Source organism: Scardinius erythrophthalmus, assembly GCF_964197995.2.
Source record: "Scardinius erythrophthalmus genome assembly, chromosome: 20".
Classification (NCBI taxonomy): domain Eukaryota; kingdom Metazoa; phylum Chordata; class Actinopteri; order Cypriniformes; family Leuciscidae; genus Scardinius; species Scardinius erythrophthalmus.
In genome coordinates, this window is record NC_138240.1 from 38,345,884 (window position 1) to 38,360,883 (window position 15,000).

At 41.4% G+C, this 15,000-nt stretch overlaps 1 protein-coding gene across 1 annotated transcript in view; it reads left to right on the forward strand.

Annotated features, from left to right (window-relative positions):
* The window catches only part of plxnd1 (plexin D1), a 95,992-nt gene that overhangs the window by 80,058 nt on the left and 934 nt on the right, over nt 1–15,000 (forward strand). The window contains 9 exon segments of the mRNA XM_081350070.1: nt 709–737; nt 739–813; nt 2,335–2,398; nt 3,103–3,137; nt 4,927–5,031; nt 6,391–6,554; nt 7,236–7,383; nt 7,527–7,667; nt 8,924–8,998. Coding sequence (XP_081206196.1) covers nt 709–737; nt 739–813; nt 2,335–2,398; nt 3,103–3,137; nt 4,927–5,031; nt 6,391–6,554; nt 7,236–7,383; nt 7,527–7,667; nt 8,924–8,998 — 836 coding nt within the window.

Below are 15,000 nucleotides of genomic sequence, written 5' to 3' on the forward strand. Positions count from 1 at the left end.
TCTCTCTCTCTCTCTCTCTCTCTCTCTCTCTCCTCTCTCTCTCTCCTCTCTCATCTCTCTCTCTCTCTCTCCTCTCTCTCTCTCTCTTCTCTCTCTCTCTCTCTCTCTCCTCTCTCTCCTCTCTCTCTCTCTCTCTCTCTCTCTCTCTCTCTCTCTCTCCTCTCTCTCTCTCTCTCTCTCTCTCTCTCTCTCTCTCTCTCCTCTCTCTCTCTCTCCCTCTCTCTCTCTCTCTCTCTCTCTCTCTCTCTCTCTCTCTCTCTCTCTCTCTCTCTCTCTCTCTCTCTCTCTCTCTCCCTCTCTCTCTCTCTCCTCTCTCTCTCTCTCTCTCTCTCTCTCTCTCTCTCTTCTCTCTCTCTCTCTCTCTCTCTCTCTCTCTCTCTCTCTCTCTCTCTCTCTCTCTCCTCTCTCTCTCTCTCTCTCTCTCTCTCTCTCTCTCTCTCTCTCTCTCTCTCTCTCTCTCTCTCTCTCTCTCTCTCTCTCTCTCTCTCTCTCTCTCCCCCTCTCTCTCTCTCTCTCTCTCTCTCTCTCTCTCTCTCTCTCTCTCTCTCTCTCTCTCTCTCTCTCTCTCTCTCTCTCTCTCTCTCTCTCTCTCTCTCTCTCTCTCTCTCTCTCTCTCTCTCTCTCTCTCTCTCTCTCTCTCTCTCTCCTCTCTCTCTCTCTCTCTCTCTCTCTCTCTCTCTCTCTCTCTCTCTCTCTGGCGCTGGGTAGAGTGGTTTCCCCGAGGGATCCAGAACCAGAATCCTGCAGGATCTGGATGACACGTCTGTCATGGAGGACGGCAGGAAAAAACTCAATACCGTTTCCCACTATCAGGTGTGTGTGTGTGTGTGTGTGTGTGTTCTAAGAGTGTATATCAGTGGTTCTCAACCTTCTTTGGGCCAGCGCCCCTATCCCGGGGCGTTCTAGGGGGGTTCGAGGGTATGCCCTCCCCTGTAAGAAAATTTTGTGCATTTTAATGTTAAATTAATCTGGTGCACTTTGAGTTCAAAATTAAAAGCTCCAACCCATATTCAGTGTGCAAATTAAACAAAGAAAACCTCAAACCTCTTTTAGTTGTGTCTACATTACACTACTACATAATAATAGTTATAATATTAATCCCATGACAGTAATAGCCATATATTGTAAAACAACGGTCATTAAAGCAGTAATGTTTGCACTTATAGGTTTTATTACGCATTTAGGAGAGTCTTGCAAGAAGCTGCTTACATTAACCTTACTTTCGAAAAATAAATAAATATGATTTTTCATGAAAAATTATGTTAGAATTATAGGCCTAAAACACCTTGGTATCAGCTTGTTTTCATCAATGGTATAATTAATACAATTACAATTAATTTGGTTTGTCTTGATTAATTTGTGTTCATAATCAGTAAAAAAAAAATCTAACAAGATTAAACACAAATGAACAATTAAATTAATATTGTATTATTAATTATTTTTAATTTGTGAAAGTACCCAAGCAGCGTTTCGCGCTCGGATGTGACGGCGGAATGAATACATTACCAAACTGTGGTTACAGAATATATTTAAACTATCCATTAAATTGTCATTTTCTCCGTACCGTCTAGTGAGTTAATAATGCCTGAGCAGTGAATTACTCGGTGAACAAAGAAAACATTTTGGCATTAGGGATTGGAATTAGTTCATGCCTAAAAATGCTAAAGTTTTACCTTATAAATAGAATTTAGTTTAATTAATCTTAAAATTCGTCACTGGAGTGAATGGGAACATGATTTATCGAAAATATTTGAAAAAATCTGTGTTTCTTAAGTCAATACTTTTTAATGGCTTGTCAGCTTTCCATTCCTCCGCTGTGTGATTCTTTTGAATAAGAAATAATATCAAGTCGTCAAAATACAAGTCGTCAAAACTCCGCGAATCACAACAAGCGTATCGGTGAGAACAGCATACACACACACACCCGAACTGCACATCATATCTTTGACATTACTGATGCTGTTTCAATCGTAATGCAATAGAAATGAACACAAAAAACCTGCCTAGTGCCTATATACATAAACATAGTCCTAACACTTTTTAAATAGCCCACTTAAAGTGTTTATTACAAATAAATTACTAAATGCTTGAAATGAATAAAAGTAAATGAACAAAAATTGCACAAATTGCGAGTTTATATATTTAAACTCGTGAACGCCCCCGTTGAGAACCACTAGTGTATATGCAAACATATGAAAACATTTTCCACAGGATTAGATGTTTCCCCTTCTCTGTTTCTTTTTTACATATTTGGTGTAATCTGATCATGTGATCATCAGGAGTGTAGTGTCACACTCTGAATCCCTCTGATGACCTCTGACCTGTGTGTTGCAGATCCCCGATGGGGCGTCACTGGCCATGAGCATGAAGGACACGAGAGAGAACACACTGGGCAGAGGTACAGACACACACCTCACACACACCTCAAACACACCTCACACACACCTCAAACACACCTCACACACACCTCACACACCTTACACACACCTCACACATCTCACACACCTTACACACACCTCACACACCTCACACACACCTCACACACCTTACACACACCTCACACACACCTCACACACCTGAAGGCCCGATACACTCGCACTGATGTACTGTTAGTGAACATCATGATGGCATCCACTGTAGAGAAATATGCCAATAAGTGCTGCACTTTCCTCTCAGTGACAGAATAAACACACTACAGAAATGAGAAAATGTCACGTCAGGTTTTTTATACAGCACTTTATACAATATACAGCTTTACAGTAATGACAGCTTGAGTTTCTACTGTAAAGAGTCTCTCGGTGTGTTCATGTTTTCACTCGCAACACCTCAAAGAAGGCGGAGCCTCAGAGCCACACCCACCTATTACATCATCACCACACCGACCAATGGGAGGAAAGAGGTGGATCTTTTCCAGAAAGTATCAAACTCCATAAATTAAATCCAAATGAACTTCGTTTTGTCCTTGTTATATTCGATATGGCGTCACAGCAGTGTATCGGGGCCATTACATGTGCACAATACTCACACACACACACACACACACACACACACACACACACACACAGCTCAGATATGAACTCACGTGTTTCTGTTGATTCACAGTTAAAGATCTGGACACAGAGAAGTACGTTCATCTGGTGAGTGAGCTGGATGTCTCTAAATCTCTTCTGCTCATACTCATAATCAAGAAGTGTTATACTTTATCAGTCGTCTCGATTGCTCAAACTATTGTTTAACAGATTATATCATGTTCGGAAGTGCAGTTCTCGGACGGGGTCAGAACTTTCCACAGTAATGAGAATCAGTTATAACGTATAAGCTCTCATAAACTCAACAACACAGCCAACTCTCTCTAGACTGTTGTTCCTCATGCCAGGGTTAGCTGTATATTTGAGATGGTCCTCACTGCAGAGCATAAAATCCGGGGGGAGGAGTCGGATAAAATCCAACTCCTCCCACCTTACATACCTAAACCTACCAATCTCCACCCCCTGATCCCTAAACCCACCCCTAAACCTACCAATCCCCACCCCTTATATAAGATCCGACTCCTCCCCTCGGATCTTGTGTACTGCATTGAGGTGCTACTGGTATATTTGCCCATCTGGTGTAAAGAGCTGCTGAATTATGTATCTACATCTCAACTGATGCAATTACACACACACACTCTCTCAGTCTGAGTGTAGTTTCTGTCGCAGTAAGAGTGAGATGTGTGATCAGTGGCGAGTGCTCAGACCCTTAAAACCAAAATCAGCCAGATCAAAGATTTACAACTAATGAAACTTTATTCATCCTTGAGTAGTCACTGTGACAGATCATGTGGTTTCGACTCTTAAATCGTTGTCGTGTCGTGGACAAGAAACATGTCCGACTAAACGTTGCCCAGTGTTGTTTAGCAATCATCATGACATGCTACGTCAAACGATTGTGCCAAAATCATCGGCATAAGTTGTTAATAATTGGCCTAAAGCAGTGCTGGAATTTTAAAAATAGGACAAATTTACCATCAAATTTACAGCCGCTGCCAGAACACAAGTATACTTCCCAGTAAAATCCTCAGTTAACAGGGAACGTTCTCTCAAAGTTATGAACAAACGTTCTCCCAGTAACATTAATAGAGCGTTCGTTAAGAGTCATCCTTCCCTCGCGGGTCAAAATGACCCGAAGCCCTTAAATTATACTTCTTTTTCTTTTTGTCCAGAAAGTAATATTTAATAATAATAGTTTTAATGCAAACTTTTTGTTTAATGCAATATTTTTTGTTCTATTTTATTTTATTTACCGTTAAATTACTAGATTGATCAATAAATAATCAATAAATAATAATTTAAGCACATTCTTTCAAATTAAATACAAAATAACTCACAATTTTATGCATAACCCTTTTAATTCGGTTCAAAATATCTTACTTTGACAACCTCTGGTGGAACAAATAAATAATATAATATATTTCATGACTCTTGCCACTAGATGGGCTTATAGCTCTATAAGGAGAAAATGAGTTGTTCTGCTGGGTCCTTGTCACGTGTCAGTGTTTGTATTTTCAGTAGTCACATGTCTTCCTTTGTTCTTTTCCCGCCACTCCTTCGTATCCATGGTTACTGTCATTTAGTTAATTTGTATCACCTGTGTTTAGTTAATCCTCATCATCAGCAGCCTCCGTTTTGTTTGACAATACTTTTAACGTCATCAAGAAGTGACGTCACCCAACATCACTTAGAGCAGCTTTAAACAGCGCGGCGCAGGACGTGAAAATGAAAACTGCGTCAGGCTGAAACTAGCAAACACACTCGCTTGCACCGGGTGTATGATAGGGCCGGTAGACATTACAAAATAAAAAAGATTTGAGCATTTTTCTGTTTTTTTATGTGTACTGAAGCATTCCTTGCATTCCATGCTCTGACCTCATGGTTTAAATGACGGCAGGTTCTTCCACATGATGATCTGGGCGAGAACAGAAAGACTCACAGACACAGTCAGAGGAAGAAAGTGTTGCCGGAGATCTACCTCACACGCCTGCTCTCCACTAAGGTAGTGGATAAACTCACACACACACACACACAACCACAGCAGCCTATGATGAAACTGTTCCATCAGTGCAAAACACACTACTGACCTCTTAAAGGTTTGAGAGCCTCCTCTCTGTCCACACGGACCATTCCAAAGACTGTAAATACACTTTATATTGCAAAGTGTGCTGACATAAACAAGCTTCAGATGCTTCAGAATATAACAAGACACTGATAATAAAGGTAAATGAAAATAAGTTTGTTCAGGCTAATTCAGTCAAACTTAACTCTTTCCCCGCCATTGATGGACAGTGTTTTCACTGTTATACGGTAGGGGGCGCTATTACACATCCACTGAACGAGTACTGAATCTGCTGATCAAAACACAGGAGAAGGAGAAGCAGAAACAAGCGATATCATATGTAATCATATGCCACTGTAAAATAACGTGATCATCAACATTAAACAGCATATAAATCAAAACTGTCTAATGTTGCTGAATGAAATGTTGAACCATGAGGAGTTAACGACTGAAGCTTTGAGAGTGTTGATGAACCCGATCGACTCCATCTGTGTTTTAATCATCGCTCTGAATCCCTTCTGGATGAAGACTTTGACAAACACGTCTCAGCATTTTGCTCAAAATGTTGCTTTTTTTAATGAAACTTACCCACATTCAAGTGTTGATAAAAAAAGAATGCATGAAGCTAGAATAAAACTTTTTTCATATATTGCATGTTCAGATATTTATACAACTGGGGGCCACAATTTTGGGGGCCATGAATTTTTTTTTGGCTCAAATTTAAAAAAAAAAACGCTGGTGGGGAAAGAGTTAAAGTCACTGTAAAACTGAAATTGCGCTGGTACCTTCTCCTCTATTATGCCGTATATCCCAGTGAAACGCTTCAGGAACAAGAACAAATGTGGGCGGGGCTTGATTGTATCCGTGGGGAATTGATTGGATGATTGGATGGTTGTGGTTTGCTATTGGCTGATCTCATGTGAGTGACAGGTTGCCCCGCCCTCGTCATCAGAGAACAGAAGAGATGCTAAAGAGGAAGTTATTCTGATTCAAGATCATTAACACAATAAATGATAATCATTTATTATAAACACTGCAACCTTCCATAAGAAACAGACAGAAGCGAGGGATGATGGTGTTGAAAGTTTACATGAAGGTGTCCAGTCGTGTCCTTCAAAAACACATGATAACCACCGATGTTTATGATGTCACAACCATGAGCTCTAACATACAGTATGTTTTAAAGGGACAGTAGCAGAGCGATGCGGACTGTAGACCTCAGGTGAAACTCAGTCCCATCAGAGAGTGCCATATATGAAGACTAATAAGTGTGTGAATATGTGTGTGTGTGTGTGTCAGGGAACACTGCAGAAGTTCCTGGATGATCTCTTCCAAGCCATCCTCAGCATTCCTCTGGAGAATCCACCGTTTGCTATCAAATACTTCTTCGACTTTCTGGAGGAACAGGCAGACAAGCGCGGCATAACCGATCCAGACACGTTACACATCTGGAAGACTAACAGGTATTGTTATTACACTCTCTCTGAAAAGCTTGATTCTGATTGGTCAAGAGATGGTTGATTCTGATTGGTCCGTCACGATGGTCTGAGGTCAGTTATTCGTCAATATCAGTGCTGTATATTGAGGCTCATCCGGGTATTTGAATAAGAAAAGTCCTAATTATCACTTCAAGAGGTCTTAAATTTGGGGACAGAAAAATATGGCTTAATGTGAATAATAAACTTCAAAACGCAATGATTTAAGCTGATACTATTATGGTTTTTCAAATATATTCCCTTTTATGCACTGTGTAATAAAGCTGTTTATGAATGTAAGCGTTCTAGAAAGTTGTAAAGTTATTGTCTCCCAAAAGAAAGAGTCGACTGAGAACAAGTCGTCTGTAATTCGAATCACACTGCGTTACAGTTCTGTCACTAGAAAAGATATTTGCATACTGCCATAATGCCTATGTTGTATGTTGTCTGTCTGCAAACAACTTGACAATAAATCAGAAATATAAACATGGGTTTGTTCACAGACATGCACTTGTTAACACAAACAACACTGACACAAGCAGCAGTTATTAATCCTGTATAACACTGGAGAAGATGAGCAGATGAATCTGATGTTTTCTGTGTGTGTGTGTGTGTGTGTGTGTGTGTGTGTGTGTGTGTGTGTGTGTGTGTGTGTGTGTGTGTGTTCAGTTTGCCTCTGCGCTTCTGGGTGAATATCCTGAAGAATCCTCAGTTTGTGTTCGACATCGATAAGACGGATCACATGGACGCGTGTCTATCTGTCATCGCTCAGGCTTTCATCGACGCCTGCTCACTATCTGACCTGCAGCTGGGCAAAGTGAGATCACACACACACACACAAACTCACACACACAAACTCACTCACTCACACACACACACACACACACACACACACACACACATACACACACACAGGAATTAGTGTAACAGATCTCTGATCAGCTGCTGTGTGTATTCCAGGATTCTCCCACCAATAAGCTTCTGTATGCCAAAGAGATCCCGGAGTACAAGAAGAGAGTGCAGAGCTACTACCGGCAGATCCAGGAGATGGCGCCGCTGAGCGAGCAGGAGATGAACGCGCACCTGGCCGAGGAGTCGCGGGTGAGTGCGGGTGACACCCTTATACCTCAGAGGGGGCGGGGCCTCAGAGACACACCCACTGTTACACCTCAGAGGGGGCGGAGCCTCAGAGACACACCCACTGTTACACCTCAGAGGGGGCGGAGCCTCAGAGACACACCCACTGTTACACCTCAGAGGGGGCGGTGCCTCAGAGACACACCCACTGTTACACCTCAGAGGGGGCGGAACCTCAGAGACACACCCACTCTTACATTAGCACCTCAGAGACACACCCACTGTTACACCTCAGAGGGGGCAGAGCCTCAGAGACACACCCACTGTTACACCTCAGAGGGGGCGGAGCCTCAGAGACACACCCACTGTTACACCTCAGAGGGGGCAGAGCCTCAGAGACACACCCACTGTTACACCTCAGAGGGGGCGGAGCCTCAGAGACACACCCACTGTTACACCTCAGAGGGGCAGAGCCTCGGAGACACACCCACTGTTACACCTCAGAGGGGGCGGAGCCTCAGAGACACACCCACTGTTACACCTCAGAGGGGCAGAGCCTCGGAGACACACCCACTGTTACACCTCAGAGGGGGCGGAGCCTCAGAGACACACCCACTGTTACACCTCAGAGGGGGCGGAGCCTCGGAGACACACCCACTGTTACACCTCAGAGGGGGCGGAGCCTCAGAGACACACCCACTGTTACACCTCAGAGGGGGCGGAACCTCAGAGACACACCCACTCTTACACCTCAGAGGGGGCAGAGCCTCAGAGACACACCCACTGTTACACCTCAGAGGGGGCGGGGCCTCAGAGACACACCCACTGTTACACCTTAGAGGGGGCGGAGCCTCGGAGACACACCCACTGTTACACCTCAGAGGGGGTGGGGCCTCAGAGACACACCCAATGTTACACCTCAGAGGGGGCGGAGCCTCGGAGACACACCCACTGTTACACCTCAGAGGGGGCGGAGCCTCAGATACACACCCACCGTTACACCTCAGAGGGGGCGGAGCCTCAGAGACACAGAGCCAGACCAACTTTCCCAGAAAGATCACGTTGACAAGTTTTTTCAAACTTAATTTTGGCTTGAATTAGTTCTGAATGACGTCACACTAGTTCGTTCTTCGATTTCGCTAGCAGTAAATCGTGATCTTAAGCACACAATGCCGTTATTGCAGTACTCCATGCATGTCAGCTGCATTATACACTTGAGGAATGTTATATGTTAATAGTATTTTTACTGACAAAGAATTTCTGAATGATTTTTGCCGCAGAAATACAGGAATGAGTTCAACACCAACCTAGCCTTAACAGAAGTCTACAAGTACGCCAAGAAATATCGCAGTCAGGTGAGTCACGGTCCGGTGTGTGTGTGTGTGTGTGTGCAGATGAGCTCGTTCCTGCTCGTTTGACGTGAAAGCGATTCCATGAGCGTTTGCCAAACACTGAGTGTGTGTGAATGTGCAGTGTGTGTTTCACTGCATGAGTGTGAAGGAGACGGCTTCAGTCAGAGAACTGTGATTTATTTATTTATTTTTTTGCATGTGACTTAAATTCTTCCAGCTGAAAAGTTAAAACACACACACAACACCATGTGCTCATGTCAAGCTTAAAAACACTCAGTGAGCCACTAAAACCAGCCTGTCACCGTCTGGGGCGCTGTAAAGGGGGGGTAAACGATGACGATTCTCGGGGCCCATGACTAAGAGGGGGCCCAGAGAAGCCCCCAATAAAATTGTGGTGCTAAAAAAAAATATTTGATAGTAAAAATTATTAACTTTAAATTATTCTATTTGCTGTTTCCTGGTGTCAAAAAAATGTATTTGTTTAGGAAACACAAACGTCCGTGGGCCCCTCTCCCCCTCTCGATTATCATAAATGGTTCAGTCCGCCCAAATTGTATCCAGGCAACACAAACAGCTTGACTTCACTTATAGCGCCGGCAGAATATCAACTTGACGGAAGAGGAAGTGAAAATGCCTCAAAAATCTGGAAGTCAAAAACAGAAAGAGAAAAAAATAAGAGAAGTGAAAGCAGGGTAGCCGCGGGGTCTTAAAAGTCTTAAGGTCTTAAATGTCATGTTCCTAAATTAAGGCCTTAAAAAGTCTTAAATTCCGTTGTCCAAGTCTTAATTTTTAAATGAAGGTCTTAAATTTAATTATACTAGCCTATTTATTCAAAGTCAACCTGGCTGCAAACGCAAGGTGAAATGGGGGAAAAACAACAACAACGTGAAAATTCAACAGGGTTTAGTGTAACGTCAGAGAACGTCTAATTTCTAGTATGCACAAACAATAGTTTGGGTTTTTGCGCCGGCGGCAATGGATCAACATTCTAATCAATCAGTTGAGAGGATAGACATCATGGGGAAGTGTCGTTCGTTTCGGTGTGCGCATTTTCAAACCGAACGGTTCGTTGGACCATTTTTCCTGCCGACCAAAATTTCATTATTTCAAATGTAGGCGCGTTGCGCGTGGCAAGCACGCTCATAATGTAAGAGACGCCGGCGCGACCACAACATTGTCCAACATCAAATGTGCAAACGTAATGTAAGCGGAACGAAACTGGGCTACTCGTTATTGTGTGGTTGAAGGACCGCTTATCAGTTTGGACCAGTGCAGCGCGAGCGATCTTGATCAAGCGACACTGTTACACAGCGCTAATAAGAGATCCAGTAAATCATGCGCGTAATTTGCACGGGGGTTACGGGGGTTATGACCCCCCCAAAAATCTGATCCAGCTAATATAACCCCCCCCCCCCCACATTAAAATAAATATGAAATATTCCGAATGAATACTTTTGTTCGTTTTCTTTATTTCATTTGCCAGCAAGAAAGATAGTATCATATTTTAAATAATCTGTAATGTACTTCCCGCCCACCGCACCGCCGACTACTTGGTATTACCCAACCCGCTTTCTCTACCAAGTTTGTTCACTATATTGCGCAGTCGCTGGGATGAATGGTTGGAGAAAGCTGACGGTGCATGCTAACGGATGGAAAGATGAAAAAGGACACTGAAAGGCAGCCAGACAACGATTTTTCATTGTTGGTCGACACCATTTTTTACAGTCTATGGTCGACACCAGCCAAAAAGAGGAAAAATCCTGACCAAACGGAGGTGCGTTTCTCAAAGTGTGAGGCGCGGGCGCGTGCGCGGCCCACTGCTGGGGGGGAATAGAGACATGACAAATGGGGCGCGACAAACAGGTTTTGTGCCCATCTTTTTAATTCCTTTATTTATTGACCATACACTCAAAACAAAACAAAGACACATTTAAATGTAAGCCTTGCTGAACCTTTTTACACGTAAGTTTAAAAGTAGTAGCTAGGCCAAAGAGTATAGAAGTAACAAGAGGCGAAACTCCGTTGCAGTTTTGACAACAGCCACTAGGTGGCGCTTCGGCAGCGCGGCCGCCATTTTGGACTGAACCAACGGCTTTACCGTTAGCACAACTACTGTACAGCATTAACATTATGTCTGGAAATAATTGGAAACAAAGAAAACAGTGTTCTGCCATCAACTGCAACAACTACCAGTGTACAACCAATCAACTAGCATTTCATAGATTCACCAAAGATCCAGAGAGGTAAAGTAGAAAAGGTTTTATTAACTTTAAAGTGAGCTAACGTCAACAGGTGCTGTAACGTTAATGTAAGCTACCCCATAACCGCATAAGCTGCTAACAGTTTGCTAATGTTATGTATTTGGTCGAAATTGTCAAGACTCGAAATGGGCTTTTTAAATCGCATACTTTCAGACTGAGATATATGAACACCTAACCTGGCAAATGACCGCTTTATTAATTCATTGTTATCACTAAATTAACCCTTTAACTGTCACCTTTTTTTTTAAGTTTGGAAAATCACTATCCAAACTTAAATGGTTGTAACGTTAATTCAAGAATGCTTTGGAATTTAGACCTATGGTTGGTCTTGTTTTAATTTGTCAGATTGTTTAAGTGAAATAAATGATTAAAGTGAAAGAGAAAAAAGTTAACGTTATATAAGTTTGAGTTTATTAAAATGTACAAATTTAAAAATATTATTATTTATATTTTATACAATATATATATATATATTACAAAATATATTTTACTCTAGAACTAGAAGAAAATGAAAGCAAAAAATCTGAACAAGTTGTGTTCCATATTTTAGGTTGATATGTTGATATCTCGCTTCCTCACCCTTTCTGCCGTGTGCTCTAACGTTACACGGTTTGGAGCTGCGCGCTCTTGCTTGCTCGCTCGCTCTAGATTCCGGTAGATTTAAGCTAATTTGCGGGCATCAGGGAGCCGCTATCAATATGCGGGAGACTCCCGGATCTTCCGGGAGACATGGGATGTCTGCTCTAGAGATATTAAAAACTAGAAACTACTTTTTAGTTAGTTTAACCGCTTTTGAATTTGAACCGGTATCGTTCAATCCTATGACAGCTGTGTTGCGTTCAGTCCAAGATGGCGGAGCTGCAGCTCTGCGCATGGGGGAGTTTGTTGCAATGGAACGTTCTATTGAGTTTCGCCTCTTGTTACTTCTATACTCTTTGGCTAGGCTATCACTTTATGGTTCCCATGGAGACGCGTCATTCATTGCTTGTCACACCGCAGCCACAATAGCGCTGAATGAATGACTGATGATCTGCTTTTATTTCTTTTTATTCAAAATTTCACAAATTTGTTAGCTATAGCAGGATATATCTGATATTCCGATTGTCAAATATGTGCAAGTGGATGTGTTTTGTTGTTTAAACACCTTTATAACGATCGCGTTAGTTGTATGCGCAACGTATTTTAGGTAAGTTATCTTAAAATACCTAAAAACAAAAATACGTAAATTATTAGGAATTTACCACCTCCGGCTCAATTTGAGATTATTATCATTATTTTTATTTTTTTATAATTTTTTTGTTCTTTTTGCAGTTTGCAAAGTGACAAAATGAATCAAAGCACAACTAGTCCACACTTTCCCAGTTTCTGAATTTGATGTTATCAGAGGCTAAATGCAAACACAATTTTTTTTATCTACTTTTGAGTCTTATTTCATGCAAAGTGATAATATAATTGCACTTTCATTTTCTCTCTTTGAAAGTTTTTAATGCTGTTATTTGATGTTAAGTTTTTAAAATGTGATGTTAATAAAATACATTTTAACAGATAAACTTAAAGATTTTGTTAGTGGATGGTGAGTTTTGGTGATGCCCACCAATATGTGAAATCTGTTCAGAATAAAGGTGCAAGCTGCACTCCAGTGTGCCACCCTATATTGTAATATTGAGAGTTGAATTGTGCATAATACATTTGCTGCATGTAGGTGCCAATACAGTGATGCAATTGATTAATCTTTAAGTTTTTTTTTTTTTAGTTTTTTTTTTATAAGATATTGAACACACACAAAATCAATTAATTGGAAGCTGCCACTGCTGGCTAGTGCTTAAACACTGTGTCATTATGGCATAAATAGTCAAGTGAACAACTGCATTTACGTTAAGTAGCCTAAATCAGTAAAAGTATCACAATGTATTTCTAAAACAGGAACGGCAAATTACCTTTTACACAAGAAAATTATTCAATAAATAAATTAATAAATATGCAGCGAGTTTAACCCCCCCAATGGTAGACCCAAAGTTACGCCCTTGCAGTAAATAAATCTTTTGAACTCGCCACAGAAGTAATAACATCGCTGTGAGATCTAGTGAGAAACATTCACATTTCTCCGTTATTAACGGATCAAACAGCGCTGACGTGGAAACCAGGAGAAACATTGTGCCATGAATGAAATGAACTATCCAGCTTTCACAGATCTGCAACATTCACCATGGATTTACTGTAGTAACACTAACTGTAACCATGGAAGTTTGGCAGGAATAGTAGGCTATAATGGCTTCAAGTGACATTACGTTGGTTTTATTTTGACATTATGAATACTATTGCGATGTAGGTCTTAATTTTCATTAAAGTGGTCTTAAAAAGGTCTTAAAAAAGTCTTAAATTTGGGGTGATCAAACCTGGGGAAACCCTGGAAAGAGGCAAAGGGTCGACATGTTACCCAATATTTCACAAGAAAAGGTGGGTTTGTAAGTAGGCCTAAATTGTTAGTGGACCGCCCGTGACAATGATCGTAGCCTACGGCACTTTTCTGTGCATACACACGCTTTGTACATGAGGCCCCAGGTCTCTACGGTAGCATTTTTCGACAAGTTAGCACGTTTCGATAGAGCAGGGTGCAGCGGGTGCACGGCTTTGCCTCACATACATACAAATATAAATATATGTGAATACACTATATGACACATGTACAGCTATGCACAGTATATACATTATACAGTACTGAAGTAGTGCAGTATTACAGAGGACAAATTACGGGTGTGGACATGGGATGGAGTTCAATTGTCTGATTGACTTAAATATATGAGAATGATAGTCAAAATACCATAAACCATGATTTTATGTAAATTAATATGAAAAAAGTCTCAGCTGTGTTGGGGGCCCTGTCAAGATTCTTTTCATGGGGCCCAAAATCCTTAGCAGCGCCCCTGGTCACCGTATACAGTGATGAGAAACAGACACACACACTTCTGCAGTGATGTAGTTCTCCAGTCCAACACTAGTTCAGGAGCGCTGGAGTGAGTCTCTGATTCCCGACGGTCTTGAGTCTGACTGAACACAACACTGCAGTTCTTCAGTTTCAGCTCGTGCGTGTCCTGACCTCCGGCCGTGTGTGAGCCTGTGTTTGTTGAGTTCACTGCTGACAAAATCCTCAGTCACAGCTAAGAACGTTTTGTTAACGTTCCCATTAAGATATTAAAACGCTATTTCTGAATGTTCTCTGAACTTTCAAAACATGCAGTTTTTTAAATGTTTTAAAAACGGTTGATTATGTGAACGTTAAGGGAACATTCCATTGTATCATTCTTCAAACATGGGAACGTTACTTTTGAATGTTCTCTGAACGTTCCGAAACATGTTGTTACATTTAAAAAACGTTAAACGAACGTCCAACTGAAAAGTTTCAGAAAAAAAAGTTTCATGAATGATGTATAATCGGGGTGTAGCGATTCCCTCATGTCACGATTCGATACATTTCACGATACTGAACTTTACGATACGATGTTATTGCGATACTCCAAGACATATGATCAAAGGTTACTTTTTATTTTATTTTTTACTTACATATAAATGTTTTATATGCTTGCACTCTGTCACTGACTAGATATATTTGGCCACTTTTTACTGGTAACATCAGACATTTGGCATTATCAGGAGCCACAAATATTCCCCCACTGCATTATTATACATTATATTCAACATCATATATAGCAGTTTAATGCAGTACTGACACTAAAACTCTGAAAA